We start from the raw sequence: 25170 nt of genomic DNA, 5'->3' as shown, positions 1-25170 counted from the left end.
CACCTGGGTGGCTCAGTCTGTTAAGCGTCTGCCTTCGGCTCAGGTCATGATCCCAGGGTCCTGGGATCGAGCCCCACATTGGGCTCCCTGCTCAGCTCTCCTTCTCCCCCCTGCTTGTGCTCCCTCTTGCTATCTCTCAAATAAATAAAATCTTCAAAAATAAATAAATAAAAATAAAATGAAAAGAGAATCAAAGCAAAAAAAAATTCACTCCACGATTACAGAGATATGCTGCAGGAAATAGGCTTCTCCTTTATCTTACATTTATTTTAGGGGGAAGTGGTCTTGAATAATGTAAGCGGTTGGGGCAAAGCATGGACCTCTTTGGACTCAGTTTCCCCACCTGTAAAATAGGGGTAGCAGGCCTCCCGTGGGTTTGTTGTGAAGATTCAGTGTGTTCTATCTTTGGCTTCTGTCTGTGGTGAATCTCTTAGGATAGTGACTACATTATTTCCCCCGATCTGTCACTCGGTCTGTCCCCTGTCTAAATGGAACCCTTTGCTGCCCTCACTGGGCTGAGGCTATGGTGTAAAGCAGCCTCAAGCTCTGGGGTCAAAACTTCCTCCTACCCCCACAACTCCGTTACTCACCCGCCCTTGAACCACAGGGATTTAGACATCTCTCCTTCTCCTCGGGCCTGTAGGACAAACAGGTATGGTCAGTGGGGCAGTCTCTCCCCAGGGCAGGGTAGGCTCCCCACCCACTTTGTCTCCCCTTTGGGCTGGGAGTCAGGAGGCCTGGGGCCTAGTCCTCACTGTGTGTCCTTAAGCTTACTCTGGGCCTCAGTTTTCCATCTGTAAAATGGGGAGAAAAGAGCTCCTCTCTACCACCAATCTCAATAGAACTTGGTCTCCTGATCTGTCAAACTGGGGATGTGTTAGTATCACCTCCAACAAGAGCTCATGCTCTACAGTCCTGGGATTCTCAGGGACAGGTTCAAACACTCATAAGATTCTGTCATTCTCCCAGCCTCACCTGCTCATCTGATCTTGTACCCCAGGGCCTTTGCCTGAGCTGTGCTAGCTCTTTGAATGCCCTCCCACCTACTGCCTCCGACCGGCCTCCATTTGTCATTCGGATCTCAGGGCAGAACCAGGGTTGACACCCCCACCTATGCAACTAGAGGGTGACATGGTGGGCGAAGAGTGGGGAGGGTCCAGCCCTCTCTTCTGAAGTCTTATTGAAGTATTTTGGATATCACTTTTCCTTAAGTGTCACATCCTCCAGGGAGTTTTCCTGATTGTCTTGGATTAGTTTTGTGCCCCTTCTGTGAAACCCAGAGAGCCTGCCCATGTTTATTTATTTATTTTTTGTCATATGATTGGTTCCATTACAAGAGTAGCTGCTGTTTTTCCATTTAATTTGCTGACTTCGTGGAAGTTCTTCAATAGACTTTACGCTGCATATTCTTTTCTACTCTTTGCATTCAGAACCATGTGAATGGATTACTTAGTTAAAAAAAATAAAATTCTGTTTTAAAACATAGGAAATTTGATTTGAAATTTCTGTGGCTCTGATGTTTGATGGTCTAGGACTTTGGGACTTTCTTTAGGATCTCCTATTGCCAACCTCACCCCAGTTTGGAAGGGCCCCTTTCATAAGGGCACTGCCCTGTCCCCAGCCTAGGGCAGCTTGAGCAACTGAAGAGGTAAATGAATGGCTTCAACCCTGCTGCCCATCTGAACAGTCACCTTGACCCTAATGCTAATCTATCTTCCACTTAATTTCTTCTCTGACCAGCCCTCAAACCTTTCCCCAGCCCTGACACGGGTACCCAATGTGATCCCAGGCACTGATTCCTCCCCCTAACACCAATTTTAACCCTGACCTCTGATCTCTGACTGCTGCCCTAACTCTGATCTCTACCCCTATCCCTAACCTCTACCCCTGTCCATGAACTTGACCTCTGAAGCGGCTGTAACCATGACCTAACTCCAGGTTCCAGCTTATCTCTCCTTCTTCCCCACTCAAAATTCCAGGCTGGCATGGGGGAGACTGGGCTGGGCCTTGGTGGGGCCAGCTGGTTGGGGAAGAGGACAGGCAGGCATGGGTGAGAACAGGGAAGGGCCCTTCTGGAGACAGATGAAGCCAAGGTGTAGCTAGGGTCAGAGAGGGGTCGGATTGGACAGCAGCTGGGCCAGGAATGATGGGGCCAGGACAATGACAGGTGTGGGTGGGGCCAGGTTGGTGTGGGCGGAGCCATGGAAAGACCAGGATGTATGAAAGCGTAGGCGAGGTGGATGGTGTGCGGAAGTGGGGCGTGGCCAAGCTCTCCGTGGGCGTGTCGTGATGCGTGTGGGCAGAGCCTGGAAAATGGCCAGGGTGGGTGGGGTACGGGAAACGCGGGGAGGTGGGCTGACGGGTTGCGGGACCCGGGCGGGCGGGCATGGGCCTGACCGGCCGGCGGCTCTGCTTTCACTCACCTCCTGCAGCTGCAGCCGCACTTTGTTGAAGGCTCGAAGCCAGTTGGCCTTGGCCCGGGACATGGAGTCCTGACCCTCCTGGCCTTCCTCATCCTCTCGTCGCCTGAAACTGAGGCAAGGGGCGTCATGAGGCTCAGGGCCGGCCCTCCCTTGACCCTCCGCCCTTGGAGCGACGTCAGGTCCTCCGTGGCCTCTCTGGCCCTTCAGAGACACGATGACCCATCGGTACCCCCTCTGACGAGCCTCTCAGGCTCCCTTCCGCTTCCCCACCCATGACCCTGTGACAAACTCCCCTCCATTCCCCAGGTCCATGCTGACCCCATCACAGCACCACTGACCCCGTGACAGCCCCTTGATCCCCTCCCATTACCTCTCCTCAGACTTGGGGGGTTCTGGCTCAGGTGCCCGCTCAGCTGTGGGCACCTCCTCCGGCGCAGCCGGCTCAAGGGCTGCCTTGGCCACGTCGTGGGCCTCAGCAGGTACAGCCGGAGCCTTTTCCTCCTTCTCAGATGCGGCCGGTGGGAGGCTGACACGCTTAAAGTCTTTGGGCTCAGCCACGGCCACCTCTTCACGCTGGGTGTAGCTACCGATGTCATCAGGCACCTCCTCCTCCTCCTCCAGCTCCTCCTCCTCCTCCTCAGGCAGCTCCTCCTCCTCCTCCTCCTCCTCCAGGAAGTCCTCCAGGTCCTCCTCCAGCTCCTCGTCCAGTTCTTCATCCAGCTCCTCCTCATCCTGGTCCCAGCGCGGCGAGTCCTTGTGGTAGCTGACTGAGCTGTGGCAGGAGTGGTAGGAGTCCCTGTCCCGCTCGTCTTCCATCTCGGAGCCCTGCAGACTCTGCTCGTCTGGGTCGAAGTCCTCACTCAGCTGCGAGCTGCCCTGGCTCAGTTCCCCCGAGGAGGCATAGCGGCTACTGCCGGTGGGGCTGTGGGGACCAGCCAGGGCTCAGCAGCGGAGGCACAGAGCCGCTGCCTGACCCAGCCCCAGTCACACAGGTTCCATCACCCAGTCATTCATTCAGCATTGGTTAAGCACCTGCTGTGCACCAGGCTCTGCCCTAGGGACCTGGGAAACGCAGCCATGAACAAAAGAAACAAAAATCTCGGCTATCCTGATGTTTCCGCTGGTGGTAGAGGCAGTAAACTCGATCGATGACATTAGTGATCATTAATGACCTACTGTGCATCACTCCCATCCATGTACTGTGGAGACTGCAAATGCTCTTCTTACGTGCTGGGGACCCCAGTTAGTGCCCTCACCTCCAGCCTTTGGAGACTTAGTGCTCCTGAAACAACCTCATCCTCCTACCACCAAGCCTCCTCATTCACCAGGGTCCCATGTCTCCCTGCCTCCACTCCTTGCCTCAACCTCTATTCACAGCCGACCCTGCAGTGGGTCTCCTCAGCTCTACCTCGAAAACATATGCAAAATGCATCCACTTCCTTGCACCCTGGGCCCCACCCTAGTCCAGGCTCTGCCAACTCCACCAGATGCAGCCCCAACGTCCATTCCTATCCCCAACAGTCCTTGCTTCCCACGGAAGCCACAGAGGGACTTCTTTAAATCATAAAGACAATCGCATACCTCCCTGTTTAAGCCGTACCGTGGCTCCTTAGAGACCTTGGAATAGAATCTGTGCCATGCCCTACACCCAGGGTGGCCCCAACCCCCCAGCCTCCCCACCTCATCTCCCTCCGAGCTCCGTTCTCTCCCCCTGCTCCAGCCACATCGGCTTTCTCACTGTTCCTCCAAAACCCTACACTTGTGCCCACCTCTGGGCCTTTGCCCTTGCTGTGCCCTCTGCCAGGAACACCCTTCCTCACGTGCTTTATTTGGCAAAATCTTGGTGCCCATTGAAATGTCACTTCTTTGAGTGAGTGGGTTTCCCCCACACTCTGGCCAAGCCAGGTCTTTATATGTTCCTAATATGCACCCTGGATCGTGCTGGACATGACTAGGAAGAAATCTCTATCTCTGCCTGAGGGCAGGCAGCATGACACATGGGCCACCCCTAATCCCCCTTCTAATCATTCATTCAGTCACTCAACAAACATCATTCCTTGCCTTAAATACTTCCTCCACTCTCAGTGACAGTGACCCCTTTCTCCAGCCAGCTCCAGGGATGCTGTAGCAATCAAAATGGGGGTTTCTCCCTCTAGCCATTGTTTGCTAGTTTATGAGTTTCATTGATTGCTTTTTAGTGTCCATCCCTGTAGATGGCAGGAAACAGGTGGGGGATCAGCAGGTATTACTTGGCTGGAAAAGACTCCAAGCTCCCTCTGCTGATGAATACCCCTGAAGTCCAGCCCAGCACATTCTGGAGTCCCTGGTAAGGGGGGGGGGGGCAGCCTAGGACTGGGATCCCAACAGGGGCCTGGAAGTTTCCACCTCCAACCTCAGGCACCACATACATTGTCCCAGGCTTGGCTTTGGGGCCATCTTCCCATCCTGGCTCTGACATACTGAGTCCCAACACAGCTCTTACCCCAATCAGACGCTTCCCCTGGCTCCCATGGCCCTGAATTAGCCACGCAAGGGCCTTCCTGCATGATCTGGCACCTTGCACCTCTCCAGTCTGTGGCTGAGCTGTTTCCTCTGCCTGAAATTCCCTTCCTCGGACTTCTCATTTATCCTTCAAGGGCCATCTCCCAGGCGCCTTCCTCCAGGAAGCCCTCCCTACCCTTCCCCACTGCTAGAGTCTGGTCGCTCCTTCCAATCAAGCCCTGACCTGTGGGATGGAATGTCTGTGTCTGGCTCTGTGTCCCTAGCCTCTCGGATCACCGAGCACTAAGCAGCATAGCCATAGGATAGCTGGGGAGTGTGGCTTGAGTCACTCTCAGGGGAACACAGGCCATTTCTGCCTCTGCATCCTCTCCCTCACCCCTGCGTGGCCTGACCACAGCAGGAGGGGAGAAGACTCCTCTTTCTCCAACCTCCCCCACCCCATTCTGTCCCAGGAATGCTCACAGTAGACAGACTCCCCCAACCAAACACTTCCTGGCACTTTCTCTGGGTCTGATGCTATGGTCACTCTCCAGCTCTTTTTCTCCAAGAGAAGACTTTTCCTTCTTCTAAAAGAGTTAATAGTTTATTAATATTTCATATCTTACTCTCAACTCTTTCCAATACATTGAAACTTTATTCCCATAATTGCTTACCTTGAGTATGCAAATGAATGCGAGTGATGCTTTCATGAAGGAAATGTATTCTTCCAGGAACAAATATTTAGGAAAAAGACCCACAACCAAAGATCATACCTGGCCAAAACTTGGCACCCAATAGGTTCACCATAAACACTAGTCCTTATGACTTACCAGATGTGTGACCTCAAACAAGTGACTTAACCTCTCTGTGCCTTGATTCCCTGCCTACCAAATGAGACCAATAGTATTCCCACCCAGAGAATAAAATGCGATGATGAAGGGAAGGTGCCGGCCCAGCGCTGGGTGCATGGTTACCTCCAAATGCGATTATTTGTGCTGTGTACCTAACAGTCCCTGTGTAGCACTTTCAAACACCCCTCTAAGCGCTTTACCAACATTCAATCTGCTTAATATCATGTTTCTCATCATTCTGTTTGGAAACCAGGGCTGGGGTGATCAGGTCAGCGAGGAAGGATGGCAGGCACGAGTGTCAGCCTCTTAGGTTTGAGGACCAGCACCCTGCACAGGGCAGTGGCATGGCCCATGAGGGCCAGGGTACCCACCTATGGGACAGATCTAGGGACAGCCTACTTTCAAGGGACAGCTCCCAAGTCACCGTGCCCATGGCTGCCAGCCAGAAACACAGAGTCAGGCCATTAGGGAGGGCTGGGCAGCACCATGCCAGGACCACCAGCTGGCTGCTTGCTGGGAGTCCTTCCAATATCACTATGCCTCACCACCCTCCATGAATGCTAGTCTCTTCCTCCACCTACCCCTCCCCTGCCCAGTGAGAGAGAACACAGAAACCAGTGCCCCAGTGGCAAGGCAGCCCCGTATTTCAGGGGCACCTCTCAGGGGCCTCCTGACTTATCCCTCTTTCTCCAGCCAAAGCAGATGCCCTTTTACCAAGCTTGGGAGATTTTCTTACGAGATCAAGGGTAGAGAAAGGGCTCTATTACCTATAAGAGAGTATGGATGGTGCTTTCCTAGACCCACTTACCTCCCCCTCCATCTTGCCCAAGTTCCCTACTCCTCTCTCCACTCTGGGACACACAGCCACATACACACACATGCACACACGTGGATCCTTTTTTCCACAGATCACACACCTGAGGGCCCGTGGCTCAGAGAACTCCTCATAACTGTGCACGGAGTCACTGTAGGATTCCCGGGAACCCAGGGGTGGTGGACGGACAGAATACTGGTGGACTGAGGCATTGGGTTGGGATGTAGTGTAATAAGGTGGTGGGATGCTGTTGCTTGTCTCGCTGCGATAGTCACTGTCACGATCATCCACTGCACTGTCAGGGTCATCATCTAGAAGAGAGAGGAGGGGACGGAAGAGAGTGAGGAGGGAAGGGAGAGGGAGAGCACACCGTGGAGGCCAATGCAGTCTCTCAGACTTCTCAGACTAGGGAATCTTCACTGGCTGCTAACCCGAGAAGAGGAATCTTTGCCAGAATGAATGAAGGATCTTGGGTCATGTTGATAGAAGTAGGGGCTTTAGGATAAGGGAGGTGAAAACCCTGCTTTGCCGATCAGACTGAACTCATAGTCTGGGGTCCAAGGTAGGTCCTACAGTGTGAGGAGGACAAGGACAAATTAGAGAGTGTCCTTCAGCTCAAATGTGAGAATGGACTTTGCTAAAGTCCAGGTTTTCTGAAAACAAGATGAGTTTTTCCATCACGCGGTGAGTCACACAAACACTCAGGGGGACGTTTAGAGGACAAGGTGGAGTATTTATTTCCTTTAACCCTCAGAGATTTCATGATGTCCGAGGATGCGGATCCTAGATCTGAACTCACATGTGTAGGAACAAAGAAGAGGCTCTGACAGATACTACAGCCCTCAAAAAGGATTAGATTCTTCGGTTGGCAAGATCACCACACACTCAGAATCTATCGCTAAAATGCAACAGGGTGAAACTGCTGAACTTCAAGTGTTTTATAAGAATTAAGGGACGTTTTAGTTTGGTTTGTTTTCCTTGATAAAAAGAGAACAGTGTGGAAGGATGTTAGATTGTGGTGGGATGGGAGAGACTCAATTCACTTAGAAAGCAACACTGGGTGGCTCGGCCAGTTAAGTGGCCCACTCCTGATTTCCGATCAGGTCATGATCTTGGGGTTGTGAGATCGAGCCCAGTCTGGCTCTGCGCTCAGTGGTGAGTCTGCTTAAGATTCTTTCCCTCTGCCCCTCCCCGCCCCCCTGAACTCAGGCACACTTGCGCGTGCTCTCTCTCCCTCTCTCTCTAAAAAAAATAAAATAAAATAGAAAACAACACTTGAAAACAAATGGGTTGCAAAAAAAAAAAATTAAATCAAAACCCTGACTGGGTGGCCTATGATACTCTTGACCATGGCATCAATTTACTGGTGACATTAAATGCCAAGGAGGCGGCTTGCCCCTTTTTATGCCTGTAAGTTTTTTTGCTCATTTCCCATATGTTTGTGTGTTTTTCTTGCCTTATTATTTTAACCTTCTAGTTTTTCCCCAGCTAATCGTTTCTGTTTCTTTCTTTTTTTTTTTTAAAGATTTTATTTATTTATTTAAGAGAGAGAATGAGATAGAGAGAGCATGAGAGGGGGGAGGGTCAGAGGGAGAAGCAGACTCCCTGCTGAGCAGGGAGCCCGATGTGGGACTCGATCCCAGGACTCCAGGATCATGACCCGAGCTGAAGGCAGTCGCTTAACCAACTGAGCCACCCAGGCGCCCATCGTTTCTGTTTCTATATATTTGACAAATAGGTCCATTTCTTAAAATGTGGTAAACTGTTTAAAAAATTGATTTCACACTTCACGTAGAGAGCTAGTTGGATTCATTCCCAAGCCTATTTTGCCTTTTGAGAAACCTTAACTTCATTTTCAGCTAGCAAAGCTGGCCTTACCAAGGTAATTCTGGCTTCCTGGTTTCTCAAGTGACTTGAGCCACTGTGACCTACAAGCTTTTTATCTTGTCCCTGTCATACGTGGCTGCCATCCAATTGAGTGCTGGCCTTTTAGGCAGAAGTAGATGTGAATTCCCACATCTGCAGGCATCAGGGTGTAACTGAGGCCATAAAAGCCTGAAGTGGGGGGTCCGAAACCCCAGACAGTCCCCCATGGGAACTCTGGACAATTCATCAGTGTCATCAAATTGCTCCTTTGACCAACTTGTTTTCTACCCAGTTACCTGGGTATGTATAGTCTTTAGCCAAATGGGCATTCTTTCTACCAAACTGTCCTTGACTGGGCCAAGATGTTTCCAACCAAATCGCATGAGGCTGTGGGCGTGTTCTCCAGATCATTAATTTTTTTCTGACAAACTGTTTTGTTTTAGGGGCAAATTGCTTTCTATTGAATTCCTATTGGATTCTTTTCTTGGATGCTTTCACCCAGACTCTGCTTTTTACCCAATAGTTCTTAACAAATTGCCTGCTTCCCGATAGACATTTTAGCCACTCTGGTTCTGATGAAATGACCTAATTGTCTTTGTTCTTCTTGACCCAATTATCAGCTTTTGCCAAATTGGTTTTGGCCGAAAACGTCTTTGTTTTTGATTGTATTGTTTGTTCGTGGCAAACTGTTTGTTGCCAAGCCTTCTTGTTTGCCAAATGCCTATTTTGGCTACATTGGTTTTTGACAAATTGTTTTGGATCAAAGTATTTGTAAACAGTTTCCCTGGTCCTGGAGGGAGGGCATAGTGGAGGTTGTCCCTCCCAGTGGGTGGGATAAAGGGAAGGAGGTAGATTCATGCTCAGGCTAGAAGACTGGATTTCTCTGGAAGGAGTAGGACATGGAGAAAAGGGAGCTATTCCTCAGGGAGGTAAATAAGCATCCAGTTGTGTGTGTGGGGGGGAGAGGTGACTTGTTTCCTTCCCCTAGGGTTAAATTGGAGGAAGACTGCGGGGAACTTTGGAAGCCGAGGTCTCTGGAGTGATATGTGCCTGGGGGTCCCTGCCCAGCTGCCCCTTCTGAAACCCTCTCACCCTATATCTACCACTACCAAGTGACATTGGGGCCCATTTCCAGGTGGAGGAGGAAGATGGGGAGACAAAAAGAGGAAGGAGTCACAGGAGAGGAGATGACATTATACATGGGGAACGGGGTGGGGAGGGAAGGGGTCACAGTGCCCAGCTGGAGACAGGCAGGTCTCTGGTCTAAATGCCCACTCCTCCCAGCTGAATCCCTCCACCCCAATAATGGTGCCCAGTCCCCACCAAACAGAGCAGGACCTTCAAGACAGACATTAACGGTCAGGGGACAGGAGGGCACATGAGGGGCCTTGCCAGTCCTCAGGCCCCAGTGTGCCCATCATAGGCTCCCTGCTTCCCTGGCGGTGGAGCGGGGGCCTCAGGGCTGCCAAGGCACCCACCTCCCCATGGCCTCCCAGAACATCAAGCTGAGTACTTACTCTGCTGCTCACCCCAGCCAAAATAATTCCAGTTGCCTACAAAGAGAAGGGGCAGAGATAATAAAAGGGAGCAGGCAGAGGGGGGGCATGGGGAGGGGGACTCCCCCATCCTCCTCATTTTCCCCATCTCCTCCTCCCACCCCAGGACCCCGATCCCCTCCTGCCCTGAGTATCTTCTCAGAATATCACTTTAACCCGTGACATTTGTGACACCTTCAATCATCACCTTGAGAGGCTGGGGGTATATCCCAATTTTTCACAGAGGCCACAAGTTCAGCCAGGAAGTAACAAAGGAGGCATTTAGGCCCAGGGTTTTCCAACTCTGAACTCTGGAGTCAGCACTCCCCACTCTTTCCCTCCCCCTTCTGGAATACAAGGAAAGAAACACCGAATTGGAAATCTAAACTTTGAAACACTCCTGATGGGTGGGTCTTAATCATTCTGCTCATTTTATGGGTGAAGAAACAAGGCTCAGAGAGGTAGAGTGAGCAGCCTAAAGTCACACAGCCTCTGAGGACCAGGGAGAGAAACACATCTTCCCTCATCCCCTCATCCTCAGCACCTGGCGTGGTGGAAAAATGCCTTGGACCAGAATCCTATCTCCTCTGACACTTGGCTGCCTCCTCCAAAACATGGTCGTGATGAAACATTCTCAAAAGAACTCGGAGGTAAATGCCGAGGGTAGGTCTCCATTCCCAAATCGAACCCACCCCTCCCGTCAGGCTACCTGTCCATGTGTTTGTTCTTCATCATCTGCTCCTGTCTCCACTTGCCTGACACTGTCCCCACCTTAATCCTTCAGTGACCCCATTCACCAGGAAGGGGGTTAGTAATTTCTTAGGGCAGTGATGACCCCTCCCCAGGTAGGGAAGTCAGAGGACTTTCTCAATAGCACCCCCAAATTAGCGTGGAAATGGGGTTCCCCAACTGCAGTCCCCCAGCCCCTCCACCCCCGGGCTCCATCATTACCATCCTGGGCATATGGGGGGTCGACAATGGATACAGGGGAGACTGTGAAAGGGCATGAGAGGGGGATGGGGAAGCAGATGGAAAAGGAGAAAGAGGTAGAAAGGTGGGGTGGGGTCAAAATGTTGGGTGGGGCTCTGCCCTGAGACTATACGATTTGTCACTTCCTCCCCACTCCGGGGGACTCAGAGGGCACTCTTAGGGGACAGACACCTCCTTGGCCCATGGAGAACTGGTCTGGGTGCATCTGAGTATCCACAAGGCCAAGGAGGATAAACACTCCTGAAAACTTCAGCCTTGATGGAGGCGGGGGTAGCCAGAGGAACATGATCATCATTATCCATAGATGCAGAGCAGTGGAAAGAGAAGCGAAGTTGGAATCCCTCAGACCCTGAGTTCAAATCCTAGCTCTGCCTCCTGCTGAGTGTGTGACCTTGAGCAAGTCACTTCTCCTCTTGGGCCTCAGTTTCTCTATCTAAGACAATGGGCAGATGAAACAGCCTTCATGCATTGTATGTGCCTGTTGTACCTGTGTTAGCAGGATTGTCTGCACAACTGTGGGCTGCTTGGGGGGTGGGGTCTGTGTGGGCCCCATGGAAGCTTGTCGAATGAGTTATAGGTCCTCATCCAGGATCTGATGAATGGAATTAGAGAGTCTGCAAAGTGTTTTTCAAATCTCTAGAAGGACTCTCCCGTGTCCTTCCAACAGCCCTCAGAGTGAGGGCACTGTCAGATGCCCTATTTCAAAGAGAGGGACTCTATGGATCAGAGAGGGATTCTGGCATGTCTGTGACCACAGAGCAAGACAGGACTCACATCCAAGTCCTGGATCTTTTCTTTTCACTGCACCGTGAGCAGATACTGTGTGCTCTTAGGACCTGTTCCTCTGGAGGGGAGTGGCCTGTTACTCAGGACAGTCATGGGTAGGGGAGGGATGAGGTTTCAGTTGATGCTCAGGGAGGAATCGAGAGGTACTTACAACACTGGTTGCTGGGGACAGGGAGAGGCTTGTCTTGTTCATCTTGGAATGAATACTGAGAGGGAGGGAAGGAGAGAGTGTTCCTCTCAGGAGGGGCCAGAAGCCAGAGGACCAAGATGGTCCTCTGCTCTGTTCCATCCTGACTACCCCTGCCTCCCAAATCCACTCTGTCTGCAGGAGAAGGATGCAGATGTCCACAGAAAAAGATACACACACACACACACACACACACAGAGAAACAGTGAGAAACAGAGACAGAAAAAGAAAGAAACACAGATGAGGGAAAGAAACAAATAGAAGTGGGTGAAAGAGAGAGCTGTGGGGGAAACTGAGGCAGGGAGCAGAAGAAAGATCAGTGATGAGGTTTGGACAAAAACTATTATCATATGAGTGTTGCCTTTTTGTACTCCACCTCCCACTGAAGAGAGCTCTGGTCTTGCCTGCTATCTCTTCCCGGCCTTCGCCTTCCGAAGGCTGCCTTTTGGGCCCCATTGGGTCTTTGCATTGTGATAATACAGAGCCAAGAAGAAGGGGGATGTCATGGAAGAACAGGGGTGAAGAGGCCAGGGCTGGTGGGGGAGAACTTTGAAAAGTCCAAAAGCATGACCTGAGGAGTTGAGGGGTGTGGGGCGGAGAGCGGATGTAAAGGCTGCTGTGGGGGGCCTGTGTCTCCTTGAGGGTATCTGGCAAGGGCAGATTGATTCAATCGAGCCGATTGAAATTGTTCCATCATTGGTGGACTGTATGTTCTTTGATGTCCTCATCGCTTTGAGACAGGACCAAATGAGGCTCTGATTTTGTCCCCAGGTAGAGACACAGACAGAGGGAGACAAGTGGAGAGCGAAACAGAGACAGAAAGCAGAGGACATGGGGAGACAGAGGGAGGGACAGGCACAGAAAGAAGAGTCTCCCCTCCAACGCTCACCTCATCCTGGTCCCGCATGGCATTCAGCTGCTCCAGCTTCTTGGCCCAGTAGCGCGCCTCCTCCTCGGGAATGTCTGGAAGCGGAGCCCTGGCTGTGAGTCCAGAACCCCTCCCTGCCCCTCAGCCTCCATCCAGTGCATCCTGCAGGCCTATGGGCTGGTCTCAAGGGGGTGTAGGAAGAGGAAAGGAGGACAGGGTGGTGTCCCATCCACCCCCCACCCCCCCACCACCCAGAGCTGCCTTGGGAATGAATGGAGGATGAGAGAGGAGATGCCTCCTAGCATTCCAAGGGTGGGGGAAACCATAGGTTTCTGGAAAGATGCTGTGGAGAGAACTGAGCTGCTTCCAAGAGAGAAAGAGAGGCCTCTTTGTGTCTCTGCCTCTGTTTTTCTCTACATGTCTCTTTGTCTCTGTTTGTCTCTCCTCCTATCTCCAGCTCACCCTGCATCCTAGGACCTCACCAAGGACCGGCTCAGGGCAGTTCAGACCCAAGCTCCATGGGTCAAGAAGAATTTGCTGCCCATTGGTGACCTAGGGGGGCTGGGGTGTGCTCTGCACATGGCAGGTGCATGTCCTGCTGACTCACTGCAACTGGGAAACTCTCTCCTCTGGAGATAGGAAACTTCATCCTCAGAATGAAGGGCAGTCTGAACCCACCCAGGCCTGGCCATTCTCCTGGGTCTGGTGAGGGTCCTTTGCCCCCCACACTCACCTAAAGGCAGCTCGAAGCGGGTGTCAAGGAGGATGCGGTGGAAGGTGGGGTCCTTGGTGCCGCAGATCTCACTGTCTGCCATGATGACCTGAGAATCCAGTGTCAGCCACTCTCCAGGGCCCTCCTGGGGATTGGGGTGAGTGACAGGGTCCAAAGTGATGCAGGATGGAGCAGGGATCTACTGCACATTGACCAGCAGGTCCCCTACTTTCACAGAAGATGCACTTCCCCCCCATCTCACCCTTACCCTAAGAGCAAGGGTCATGCCCACACTTTACAGACAAAGAAACTGAGACTCAGAGAGAAGGTTCTGGTCCAGAGCAACATGGTGGGTCCAAGGAACCCAGAGGCAGGGACCCGGAGAGAAGGCCCTGTGGGGCCAGGCAGGGGTGGTCCCAAGCTTGCGCAGCCATGTCTCATCTCTCATGGGTGTATGTGGCCCTAGCTTCAAATAAAAATCCTGATGCCCATCCATGGGAGAATTCTCCACCCCAAGTGACCAAACTAGTCCTGCAGTCACAGGAGACAGAGCATGACACACTCACCTCCAGCCTGGAGAGGTCAGGGCAGAGCCAGAAGGAGAGTGGGGGGCTGGGGTATTCAAAGGGAAGTAAGGGAAGGTTTCCTGAGGAGAGGGCACGGGAGCTGAGCTTAGAGAGTGATGGAAGGGATACTTGGAACCCAGGGAACAGCACATTCGAAGGTTCAGAAGCCATCCTTGGGGCGTATAAAGGGTGGAGGTTGGGGGGCGGGGTAGGGGAGATGAGACTGGCAATGTAGGCAAGTGCCATCAAGAAGGCCTTCCAAAGGAGATGAGCAGGGATGGCAAGGAAAGGTCCTAGGGTGGTTAGAATCCGCTGGGCTCAGCAAGAAGTGTCTGAGTGGAAGGGGTGAGATATAAGGCCTGGAGGCCAGGGAGGAGGCCAAGGTTATTGTCTAGTACCTTCAGGGCTGATGTAGCCTTCTCCCTGCACAAAGTGCTAATTACCCACAATAACCCTCCTCCTCTTTTCCATAGAAATACATTTACAGCTGGGCCCAGGGCTGTGCAGCTTAAGACTACTTTTCCCAGACTCCCTTGCAGCTAAGTGTCCACGTGATTAAGTTCCAGCCAATAGGATGTGAGTGAAGTACTGTAAGCAGCTTTCAGGTTAGACCCTTAACCAAGAGGGTGAGCCCCCTCCCTTGCCACCTTTTCTTCCCTTGACGGCAATGCAGATGTAATGGCAATCCTCCAGCAGCCCTCTTGGGCTGCACAGGGAGAAAGGCAGAGCAACAAGATGGAAGGAGTTCAGACCCTGGTGACTTTGGAGCCACCATCACAAACATTGCTGGGGGACAGAGATACATGTCCATCTTGTGTAGGCCACTGGCCTCTGGGTCCCTCCAAGGCACTCCTCCCCAACCCTCAGCCCACCACTCACTTCATTGGACTGGCGGATGGTCCGCAGGGGAATCCACACGGTGCCCACCATTGTGTCCCAGATGAGACCCTTGTTCCACACCTCCACTGTCAGCCCCAAATCCAGGCGGTTAATCTCGCTGTGGAGAGAGGGGAGGGACATGAAGGGGTAGGAGTGAGGGCGTGAAGTCTCAGAAAAGTCAGTTCACCTGCCTTAGGACATGCAACCAACTGGAATTCAAACCCAGGCCTGGGTGAGTCTTACCAAGAAGATAACACAGTGGTTCTTGTTTTACAGAGGGGAAACTGAGGCCAAAGGGTTAAGTTACATGCTCAGGGTATCACAGCAGAACCAGGATTACAAGCAGGAAGGAGGGAGTGGGGAAAGATAACACACATCTCCTACATCCCCAACTCCCTTGGCTCATCCTTGAGCCCTTAGACCCTGAGAGTACTGGCTAAGGGAGGAAGAGGCTCAAACACCCACTGTGGCTCCCTATTACCCCAGGATAAGGACATTCCGGATGCCTCCATCCTTCCCAGAGTCACCTCTATCCAATGATATGGGGACACCCCTGAGAACATGAATGATACCACCTCTAAGCACTTTCCTTGCAGGACCCACCCTGGAAATATGCAGATTTGGGGGAAATCCTTGGTGAATGTCCAGTTCACTGAATTTACCAATTTACCAAAGATTTATCTTAAGGATTCTCTTTACATATAGCTATGACCTAGTCATTCAGTAACTGGCTTTCAGGAAGTTGAGGACCACACTGTCTCTCCCCCTTCATATCTTCTCTAGAATTGTAGGGCCTGCTGCTCCCCTCTTTCCCCAAATTCCTCTGTTCCAAGATCCCAACTCTGAGTTCTCTCATAGCCTCCACCACTGCTAGTCCTCAGCCAAGCTCTGCTCAAGGATTTGAGGGCTGCTTGGGTCCAAATCTCAGCTCTGCCAAGTATAGGCTGTGTGACACTGAGCAAGTGGTTTTGCCTCTCTGGTCCTCTGTTTCCTCTTCTGTAAAATGAGGATTAGAAGAGCACCCTCCCTCCCAGGGCTGTGGGGAAAACTGATTTAATCAAAGCCTTAGAAAAGGGCATAGAACTAGTTGTTGGTCATCATCAGAGAAGATGGGATGTAATATGAGGCCCTGAGTGGCTCCAGGTTGAGGGGAGGATCCAGATCATGAATTCATTCAGTTATTAGGCAAATATTTATTGAGCCACCTACTGTGTGCCAGGCCTTGTGCTTGGCATGGGGGGTGAGACTAACAGTGGAGACAGAGACCAACTGGGCCCTAGCCTCCTAGAGCTCACAGTCCGGGGTCAGGGGCCAGAAATGTGTCGAGAAATCACACAAATGACTAAAGTGATAATTGGTGGCTAGGCCTGAAATTACTCTCCAATCACAGCTTGGGGATGGTGGTCAGGGAGGGCTTCCCTGAGGAGGTGACTCAGTGGAGATTCGAAGTACGAGAAGGACCTTGCTGGGGGGAGCGGGGAGGAGAGAAGAGCAAGTGCAAAGGCCCTAGGACAGGAACAAGCTGGACATGTTGGAGGAATGGTCCAGTGGTGGAGGTGGCTGGGGCAGGTGAGCCAGGAGAGATGGAGGGAGATACTGGCAGCTCACAGGGGCCAGGCCTGGAAAGAGGGTGTTGTGGAGAGGAGTGTGGGTTTTGTTCTGAGGTTCACAAGCCATGAGCCACGGGCAAGTTTAGAGAGTGACAGGATGTGATTTGCAGTTTTAAAAATATCCCCTTGGCTGCCTGGAGGAGAACAGATTGCTGGGAGGCAGGAGGCGGGCAGCAGCAGGAGGCCAGGGGCGGAGGCTGGTGGGGCAGCGGGGACTTGGCTGGTGGCCATGGAGATAAAGAGAAGCAACTGGATTTAGGAAGTGCTTTGGAGGCAAAGCTGGTGGCTGGACATGGGGCTGAGGGAGGAGGGAGTGGAGTCCCAGACGACACGCAGGTGTCCAGCTCTGCTCTGTGGGACCAGCAAGGTGCCAGGCCATGCTAGCCCAGTCACTGCAGACTCACAACATGAAATCCTGCTCCCAGCTGGGCTGGCTGCCCCGCACAGCGATGGTCGTGCTCTTGACATTTTGAACCTTCAGGGTCACGTACGTGTTGAATTTCTCTGTAGTGGTGAGAGCAGGGGTCAGCACAGGAACTCAGGGACCCCCCCATCCCCCTTCCCAAGCTCTAGATGACCCTGCTGTGATGCCCCAGGGTCTCCGTGTACTTGGGGCCACAGTCCAATAATGATGTCCAATATACTGAGCTGTTTTTTTGCCTATACCCCAGAGTCCCTCCCTGCCAGTCTCTCAGAGTGCAAGGGAAGGGCCTTGGTTCAGGGAGATGTTAGGCATCAGGGATGTCTAATCTTGCTGCTTAGAAATTACTGTGTACAATAGCCTTGGTTTTTAGCTGGGAAGACTGAGGCCCCAGATAGTGGAACAAAATTGACAGTAAGAAACTCCCTTCACTCTCTGAGCATCACTTTTCCCACCTGTAGCCTGATCTAAGCATCCCCACCCTGTCTCTCAGGATCCTGGGAAGGGCCCCTGGTTTAGGGTGAGCACCACCTCCATTAGATTCTCCAGGAGATGGCTGAGGAGACTTTGGGATCCAGGACAAGTCTGACACTCTGTGATGCTCAGCAGACATGCAGCCCAAGTCCCCTATCACTGGCTCAGACCCCCTCCCCTATCTCTCCAAGACATAGATGGACAGACAACACAGGAACAGGGTAGGAATAGAGGCCACTTACCTTGGGCACCATCAAACTTGGCTTTTTTGACTGTGGAGAGAGACAGAGATAGGGAAGGGAGATGGGGAGAGAGTAGGGAGAAGACAGAGACAGAGACACAGAGAGACACACCAAAATAGAAATATAACAAGAGAGACAGAAGGGGGAGAGACACAGAAAGAAAGAGACAAAGAGGAAAGGCAAAGATAGAGAGCAAAAGAGATCAAGAGACCAAACAGAAAACAAAAACAAAAGCAAGATAAAGAGATGAGATCAGAGACAGAGACAAAGAGACAAGGAAAGGAAGAGAAACAGGAAGGAGTGGAGGGAGGCAGGGATGAGAGGGAGAGAAAGAAGCCATCAGACAGATGAGCACAGGCAGACCTAGGGGTTGAAGGAAATCTGGACACTGGGCATAATTTCTGCCCCTCTTCCCTCCCCATCAAATTCCCCCAAAGCTCCCCCACCTCCAGCTGTGCCCTTACCCACAATCAAACAGGATTCAAAAGAAGGAGCTGGGCAGGGGACAGGAGAAGCCTCCCACAGGAAGCCATCCAAGATTGCAGCCAAGAGAGAACAGTTAGGGAGGGAGAGAGAGAGGAGAAAGGCAATCTCTGATGACCCCCTCCACCTGTCAGACCAGTGAGACTTCTCCCCCAATTATCCAGCTCATTCTGTCCTACCAAATGTTCCAGGGGTTTGAGGTCTAATATTCAAAGGGGACTGGGCGAGGTGGAATGGAACAGCCCAGAGAGCTGGCTCTGTAGTGCCCACAGAGACATCCCAGCCTTGGCTGGGATGTTGTTAGAGCTTGTCCAGCCCAACTTGCTTATGAAAGATGAATCCCAAATATACGTCAGGGTCCCACGTGGTCCAGTCTCTTTATGTTTCACATCACCCCACAGTCCCAAGTGACTTGAAGCAATTCCACTCTTTACTGGCTTTTCTCACAGGATATTAAACTTACTTTCAACATCTCTCGCATCCTGCAGCTGCCCCCAACATCTTTTTCCACCATTCACTCTGTCTCCACCCAAAACTGGCTCCCAAACTGAGCCCTTTCTCCTGCTTTCCACAATTCTCCCTTTCTCCTTTTCAATGAATGTTTCTCTTTGTGTAGGCAATACAGGCATATTTTACAAAATCCAAAGCAACCCAGAAATTGGCATACAATGAGAATAAGGCTCTTTTCTACCCCAGCCCTCACAATCCCACCTGGTGCAATCAACATTACCAGTTCCTTGTAGTGGATAGAGATAGACAGTTTCTGATTCGGCGATCGTGTGCATTTTGTGCATTATTTTATTTCCTACACAAATGGCAGCATTCTACACCCTCTGTAGAAACTTTCTGTTTTAAAGAGTATGTGCAGGTAAGTTGAAGGGTAAATTCCTAGAAACAAAATTGTGTTTCTATTCTCTCTTTTCTTTTGAGAGTCAAGTTCAGCCCTTTTTCAGGCAAATGCCGTGGCCTCCCATCTTGGGTTCATGTCTCTGTCCTCATCACTTGAGTTTCTGTCTTGCAAAAGAACCGGAATGAAACCAGTGAAGAGAGAATTCCCATCAAGGGTGGGGAACATGGAGTAGTTCTAAACACTCATCAGTAAATACTGTTTGTTCCTGTTGCAGACAGACGGTGTGCTTGTCTGGTGGTAGTGGGGTGGGGGGGCGGGGGATCAAAGCTCAGAAGCACTGAGTTGCAGAGCAGGAGAGAGAATGATCACCTTCCTATGCCAATGCCAACGCCCCCAAGAAGACCCAAACTTTAAATGCAAGTAGGTTGTGCATCGTACTCATCACATCTGGGTTTGGGTTTGAGAGGTTAGAGTGCAGAGGTATATTAGGAGTGATGAGCACCATTTCAGCATGGAGTCAGACGAGCCAGGTTCAGCTTACAGTGCTGTGTGAAACTGGGCAACTGAATCCCCATCTCTGGGCCTCCATCTCTCTCTCACTCCATCTCTCTCTTTCTGTTTTTCTAGATCTGGCTTTCTCTCTGTCTTTTATCTTTGTGTCTCTGTCTCCCTTCCTCCCACACCCCCAAATCAGTCACCATGTGCTATCTTCCTTACCTTCCTGTTCAAGGCACATAACTGCATGTGCAAAGGCCCCCTTCTCTTGAAGGCATGCTCCGCTCCTGTCGCACTGGCTCCCTCTCATACCCTCAGCCCCACTCAGCCCACAGGGAGCTCAACTGCCCAGCCCCTCAACCCTGGGGCTGAGTGAAGCCCAGGGACACTTCGGACTGTACCCGGTAGGAGCTACAGACCTCCCTCAAGTAGGCCATGGGGGAGCTCCTGCTTGCACACCTGGTGACTGTGAAGCTGGGAGTAGGGATGAAGCAGAGGCAGGGGTAGGGCAGGGAGGAGGAACGGTGAAAGAGACACAGGCTGAGAAAGTCACACACACATGGAGGGATCAACATGGGGAAAGAGAGGCAGGGAGGAAGAGGAGGGGGTAGACAACAAGTCATAAGAGTCAGAGACAGAGACACAGAAAGAGAGAGACACACAGGTGTCCTCTAGGGAAGACCAGCAAAAAGGAGAGGCAGAGTGGGGAGAGAAGGGCTGGAGGGAGAGATGAGGGGCTGATTGGTGTCTAGCCAGGCCTGGCCTGGGCCCCGGCCCACAGCTCCTGCTCTGTAACCCTTTTTACAGACCAGGGAGAGAGCTCAGAGGGGAGGCCATTCATCCACTGTCTCCTCCATCCTCTCCTCCTGGTGGGGGATGGAGTGTCTCTCTGTTTCCCTCCTCCTGGTTCTCTTTCTCTCCCCCCCTCCCCCATCTGTCTCCATCTCTCTCATCCCCACTCCCTCAGATTGCCCGCTTTCCTCCTCCTTAAGCCTCAGTGGGCCGGAGGGTAGTGAGCTCCACCAGCGGTGGAGTGATGGGGGTGGGGACACTCTAGCTCTGACAGCTGAGGCCAGTCTCAGGCTCCCAGACCCCGTCAGTGAGTCCAGGATGAGGACATCAATGTATGTTCATCAGTGGGAACTCAGAGGGAGGAGGGGGAGACTCCGAGTGAGATAGGGGGCTCAGAGAGAAAATGAGGAATCAAGGAAGGGGCTCTGGGTAGGGAGGAGAACTCAGAGGGGATATTGGATATGGGGCAAGGGGTAGAGGAGAGAAGACTAGAGAAGGAAGCTCCGGAACTGGAGGAAGGTCTTGGTGGGGGAGGGGGTCAGGAAGGCCGAGGAGCCCGTGTCATCAGGGGTGGGGCTCAGAGGAGGAGGGGGCTCAAGAAGGGGCTGGTGGGGCTCCAAGAAGGAGCCAAGTCTATCTCCTTCTGTCTTCCCCATCAGTAAACCGTCCGAGTCATTGTCGCCTTCACCACCATAGTCATCCCATCTCTGCCCTGCCACTTTCCCCCTGCTCTCTGGCGCCACTCAAGCTCGAGTGGAGCTGCAGTATTGGGGTCACCGGGGCGGAAGCACCACCCCTCCCCCGCGGGCTCCTGGTCACACGCACAAGGCTATTTATAAAGTGGGCACAGAGGACGTGGGCAACGCGACAGCTGGGAGTGGCGGGTGGGGGAGGAGCCCACTGCCAGCCCCTCTGACAGGCCAGCAGGAGATGCCCCCTCACAACTGTCAGCAGCCAGCGTGGCCCTTGGGGGCCCCATCAGCGCTGACTGATTAATGTGGTTACACGGCACATGCTGGCCAGGGCAGAATCAGTGACGGTGGGAGGAGGGGCTCAGGCTGGGGACTCCCATAGGCTCAGCCAGGCTCTGGACTTCAGTTTCTGCATCTGGGAAATGGAGTGAAGTAGGGCTTTCTCCCCTTCCTCCTCCTCTCTTATTCCCTCCTCTTCCTGCTCCCTTTTCCTTTTCGTCATTATTAGAATCGGCATTATTACGCTGTTGTGACCAATATTTTTATAATTACCATTACCAGTATCATTACTATTTGTATTATTTGGTTGGGTTCTAAGTGTGCCCCTGGTCTGGATGACCCTGGATTCTAATTGAGGCGAATTCCAGTCTTTGGGCACCTCCTCCATGACCTCCCAGGCCTGGGGTGGGGGCGGATGAAGAGTAGATTCCAACCATCAAGGGAAGCACCTGAAAGCCCCTCTTCGGGACATGCTTACTGGGTGTCAGAAGACACTACAAGACAGGGGAGGAGGGGAGGGAAACAAAGAATTCAGAAATCGATTTTAAGATGTTTGGTGGTTTTACATGTGATGTCGATGGCCTACATGAGCCTTGTGGTAAGGACACTGGTCCCACTGGCTTTCATCTGGGAGAGAGGGCTCTTACCCTCCATTGACAGAAATAAGCCAGAGCCGGACAGAAGACCACAGTGTAAAACATAAACACGCCGAGAACTTTGACAGAGATTTCTGTCTGTGTTATTTACTGGGTGCCGCCACTTAGAACTAAGCCTGACATATAGTAGGTGCTCATTAAATAGTGTTCAATGAAATAATGACAGAATTTCCTCCTCCAGCAGCCCTGTCCTAGGATCGGCCCCCTCTGCACGGGCGGGCGCTGTCTCTGCTCTGTCCATGGTGCTGAACCCCTGTCCCTGCACGTTTACCTCCAATGAACTTGGCACACGTTTTTACCTCCTGTGTACTACTGAGCCCTCCTCAGGCCTGAGAACGCAGTGAGTTTTCAGGAAATGTCCTACACCCACGGAAAGCTTTTAGTCCCCATTAATAAAAACATCATCATTGATTCTTCCTGTCATTGGCTCACACTTACGGAACCTTTCCACAGGCCAGGCATCATGCCAAGGGCTCTTCGTGCCTCACCTCACTGGAGAGTTCTAGCAAATCTAGGCAGTGGGTACTATTAGTGTGTCCATTCTACAGATGGGCACACTGAGGAGTGAAGAGGATACAGGACTTTGCCAGGAAGTGGTGGTTTTAGGATGGTGGACTGGGGATGTCCTGGTTGGCACCTCACAGAGTAAGCCCATTGTATGTGGGAGGCAAGTGAGGTACAGCTTAGGGAAGGGGCTAAGACTGCAGCCCTGAAGATGAGTCAGAGCCAACCCTGGAGAGGCATCCTATGAGTATAGTGAGAGCAAAGACCCAGATACAAACTCCCCTGGCTACATGGTATCAGAAAGAGGGCAGCCAGGGGCAGAGGGATTTGTGAAGGCTTCCTGGGAAGGGAGCAGCAGAAAAGCCGCAATGAATCGAGGAGAAATGACACGTCTCTTTACTGAGTGGTTGAAGGAAGAAGGTGCTCCCAGGACAGATTCTCATCCCATGAAAGGGGCTTGGTTTCCCTTCTTCCAAGAAGGGGCTCAACTTCACCCCTAACTCCCAGTAGGCTGTGGAGTCAGACAGCTACACCTCTGGCTCTGGAGCACTAAGCAAGTTGTTGAACCTCCCTAAGCCTTGGTTTTCCTCATCTGTAAAATGGGTTTCTGTGAGGATTAAAGAAGGCAATGGGCATAAAAGTCCTCAACACCATACTTGTAGAATGCCAGATAAATGGGCTTGTTGTTGATATTATTAGTTTTGAGGCAAACTCACCCTCACATGCATTTGCTAATTGTATGCAATAGTCATTCATGAAATATTTATGGAGCCTTTAAAAACATTGAGTGGCCTGGCAAAATGCTGTAAGGCACATAGAAAGGTCTAGACCTGGGGCACCTGGGTGGCTCAGTTGTTAAGCATCTGCCTTTGGCTCAGGTCATGATCTCAGAGTCCTGGGATCGAGGCCCGCATTGGGCTTCCTGCTCTGCGGGAAGCCCTGCTTCTTCCTCTCCCACTCCCCCTGCTTGTGTTCCTCTCTCTCTGTGTCTCTGTCAAATAAATAAAATCTTGGGGCGCCTGGGTGGTTCAGTCTTTAAGCGTCTGCCTTCAGCTCAGGTCATGATCCCAGGGTCCTGGGATCGAGCCCTGCATCGGACTCCCTGCTCAGCAGGAAGCCTGCTTCTCCCTCTCCCACTCCCCCTGCTTGTGTTCCCTCTCTTGCTGTCTCTCTCTCTGTCAAATAAATAAATAAAATCTTTGAAATAAATAAATAAATAAAATCTTTTTTTTAAAAAAAAAAAAGAAAGGTCTAGACCTGAATTCCCACCACCATGATTTTGCACGTGCTATTCCCTCCACTTTTTTAGAGCACTATGTCCCTCCTGCTTAGCTCCAAAAGAAGAGAGCCCTGGATATCACCTTCCGTGGCTCCCTCAGCCCTTCCCTGTCCCTCCCACTCTGACCCCACCAGCATGAAGCCAGGAATAGCGCTGGGTCTCCAGGAACAGTGGGTGGCATAGAGTAGGTGCTCAACTAATGCTTGCTGAGTAAATATATGAATGAATTCATGAAGGAACCAGGTAGCACTTGGCATTTGCAGCCTCAGGATTCTGCCAAGCCCTAGCAAGTGGATGGCGGGAGGGGGGAGCAATGGGACTCCACATAAAGAAATGACAGGGGGTAGAGGCAAGACCTGTATAAGGTGGTCTCCTATGTGTTGGTGTCGGGTATGTATGCAAGAGTTTGCATGTGTGTGTGTTTGCATGTGTATTTGCTAGTGTTACCAGGGCAGGCAGGTGTGTGTACATGGGTGTGTGTGTATGTTTTCATGGAGGGACATGTGCTTATGTGTACCATCTGAATGCAGGTGATGATCTGTACATATGTGTCAGGGAGTACAGTGTGACTGTATGTGGGACATGCTAGTATGTGTGCGTTTAGGTATACGAGGACTTGCAGGTGATATGTTAATTAGAAACATATGTTGTGGTATGTGTATGGATATGTGTGTTATACAGTTGTATGGAATGTGTATTTGTTTACTTGTGTGTACATATCATCATTCACCTGTTCAAAGGGGCTGCTTTGAATGTCCGGGCAAGTGTCATCATGCACATACACATGTGGCCTTAGCATGTGCTCAGGTGTACACATACGTATTTCTTGGGATTGGGGCCCTAACAGGTATATGTAGGTACATGCTTGTATGTCAGGGCATGAGTGGATCTTTATGTGACTTGGATATTGTGAACATGCATCAAACATGCCTGGATACACCCATGTCTGTGTACATGCATGTGGACACACACGCCTATATTTCGGGGGCCATGTCTATGTGGCAGAGTGGCTGTGTCCTATATACATGTGGGGCTATATATATGTCCTACATACATGTTCACACACACATATGAATGTGCACATGTGTCCATAAGTGTCATGGGCATGTGGTCTTCATGGAGCCTTGGTGGATCCTGGGCATTTCTGTCCACACAGGGTGAGTCTGTGTATGGACGTTTCAGTGCATGTATGTACAGATATGGGCAAATATGAATTGGCCTCTGGTTGGAGGCATAGGTATCTCCTCATCTCCAGGGATGAGCTCAGACCCATGGAAAGCCCTCCCAGCCCCGCTCCACTGCTCCCCTGCCCCCATCCTCTCCCATTCACCCCCTTGCCCCCTGGCCTTCCCACTCTGGACATCACCCCTGCCCCTCCCAGTATTTCACCCTCTATTTCTCCTGGTCTCCCCTCTGCCTCTCCCAGCGTTATTCC

General features: G+C 51.6%; 1 protein-coding gene across 1 annotated transcript in view; it reads right to left on the bottom strand.

Annotated features, from left to right (window-relative positions):
- UNC13A (unc-13 homolog A) overlaps nucleotides 1–25170 on the bottom strand; it is a 60769-nt gene that overhangs the window by 33357 nt on the left and 2242 nt on the right. Inside the window, exons 2-12 of the mRNA XM_045863848.2 lie at nucleotides 17706–17735; nucleotides 16973–17072; nucleotides 14959–15076; nucleotides 13535–13658; nucleotides 12823–12896; nucleotides 11898–11952; nucleotides 9953–9988; nucleotides 6673–6880; nucleotides 2794–3345; nucleotides 2424–2532; nucleotides 591–637 (exon numbers count right to left, since the gene is read on the bottom strand). Coding sequence (XP_045719804.1) covers nucleotides 591–637; nucleotides 2424–2532; nucleotides 2794–3345; nucleotides 6673–6880; nucleotides 9953–9988; nucleotides 11898–11952; nucleotides 12823–12896; nucleotides 13535–13658; nucleotides 14959–15076; nucleotides 16973–17072; nucleotides 17706–17735 — 1453 coding nt within the window. The remainder of the gene's footprint in view (nucleotides 1–590; nucleotides 638–2423; nucleotides 2533–2793; nucleotides 3346–6672; nucleotides 6881–9952; nucleotides 9989–11897; nucleotides 11953–12822; nucleotides 12897–13534; nucleotides 13659–14958; nucleotides 15077–16972; nucleotides 17073–17705; nucleotides 17736–25170) is intronic.

The sequence above is a fragment of the Mirounga angustirostris genome, unplaced genomic scaffold, assembly GCF_029215605.1.
Source record: "Mirounga angustirostris isolate CCGP_5_RB_7025 unplaced genomic scaffold, mMirAng1.0.hap1 SCAF_1, whole genome shotgun sequence".
NCBI classification, from domain to species: domain Eukaryota; kingdom Metazoa; phylum Chordata; class Mammalia; order Carnivora; family Phocidae; genus Mirounga; species Mirounga angustirostris.
Note: the sequence above shows the minus strand (reverse complement) of the source record. Positions and strands in the feature narration are given on the sequence as shown.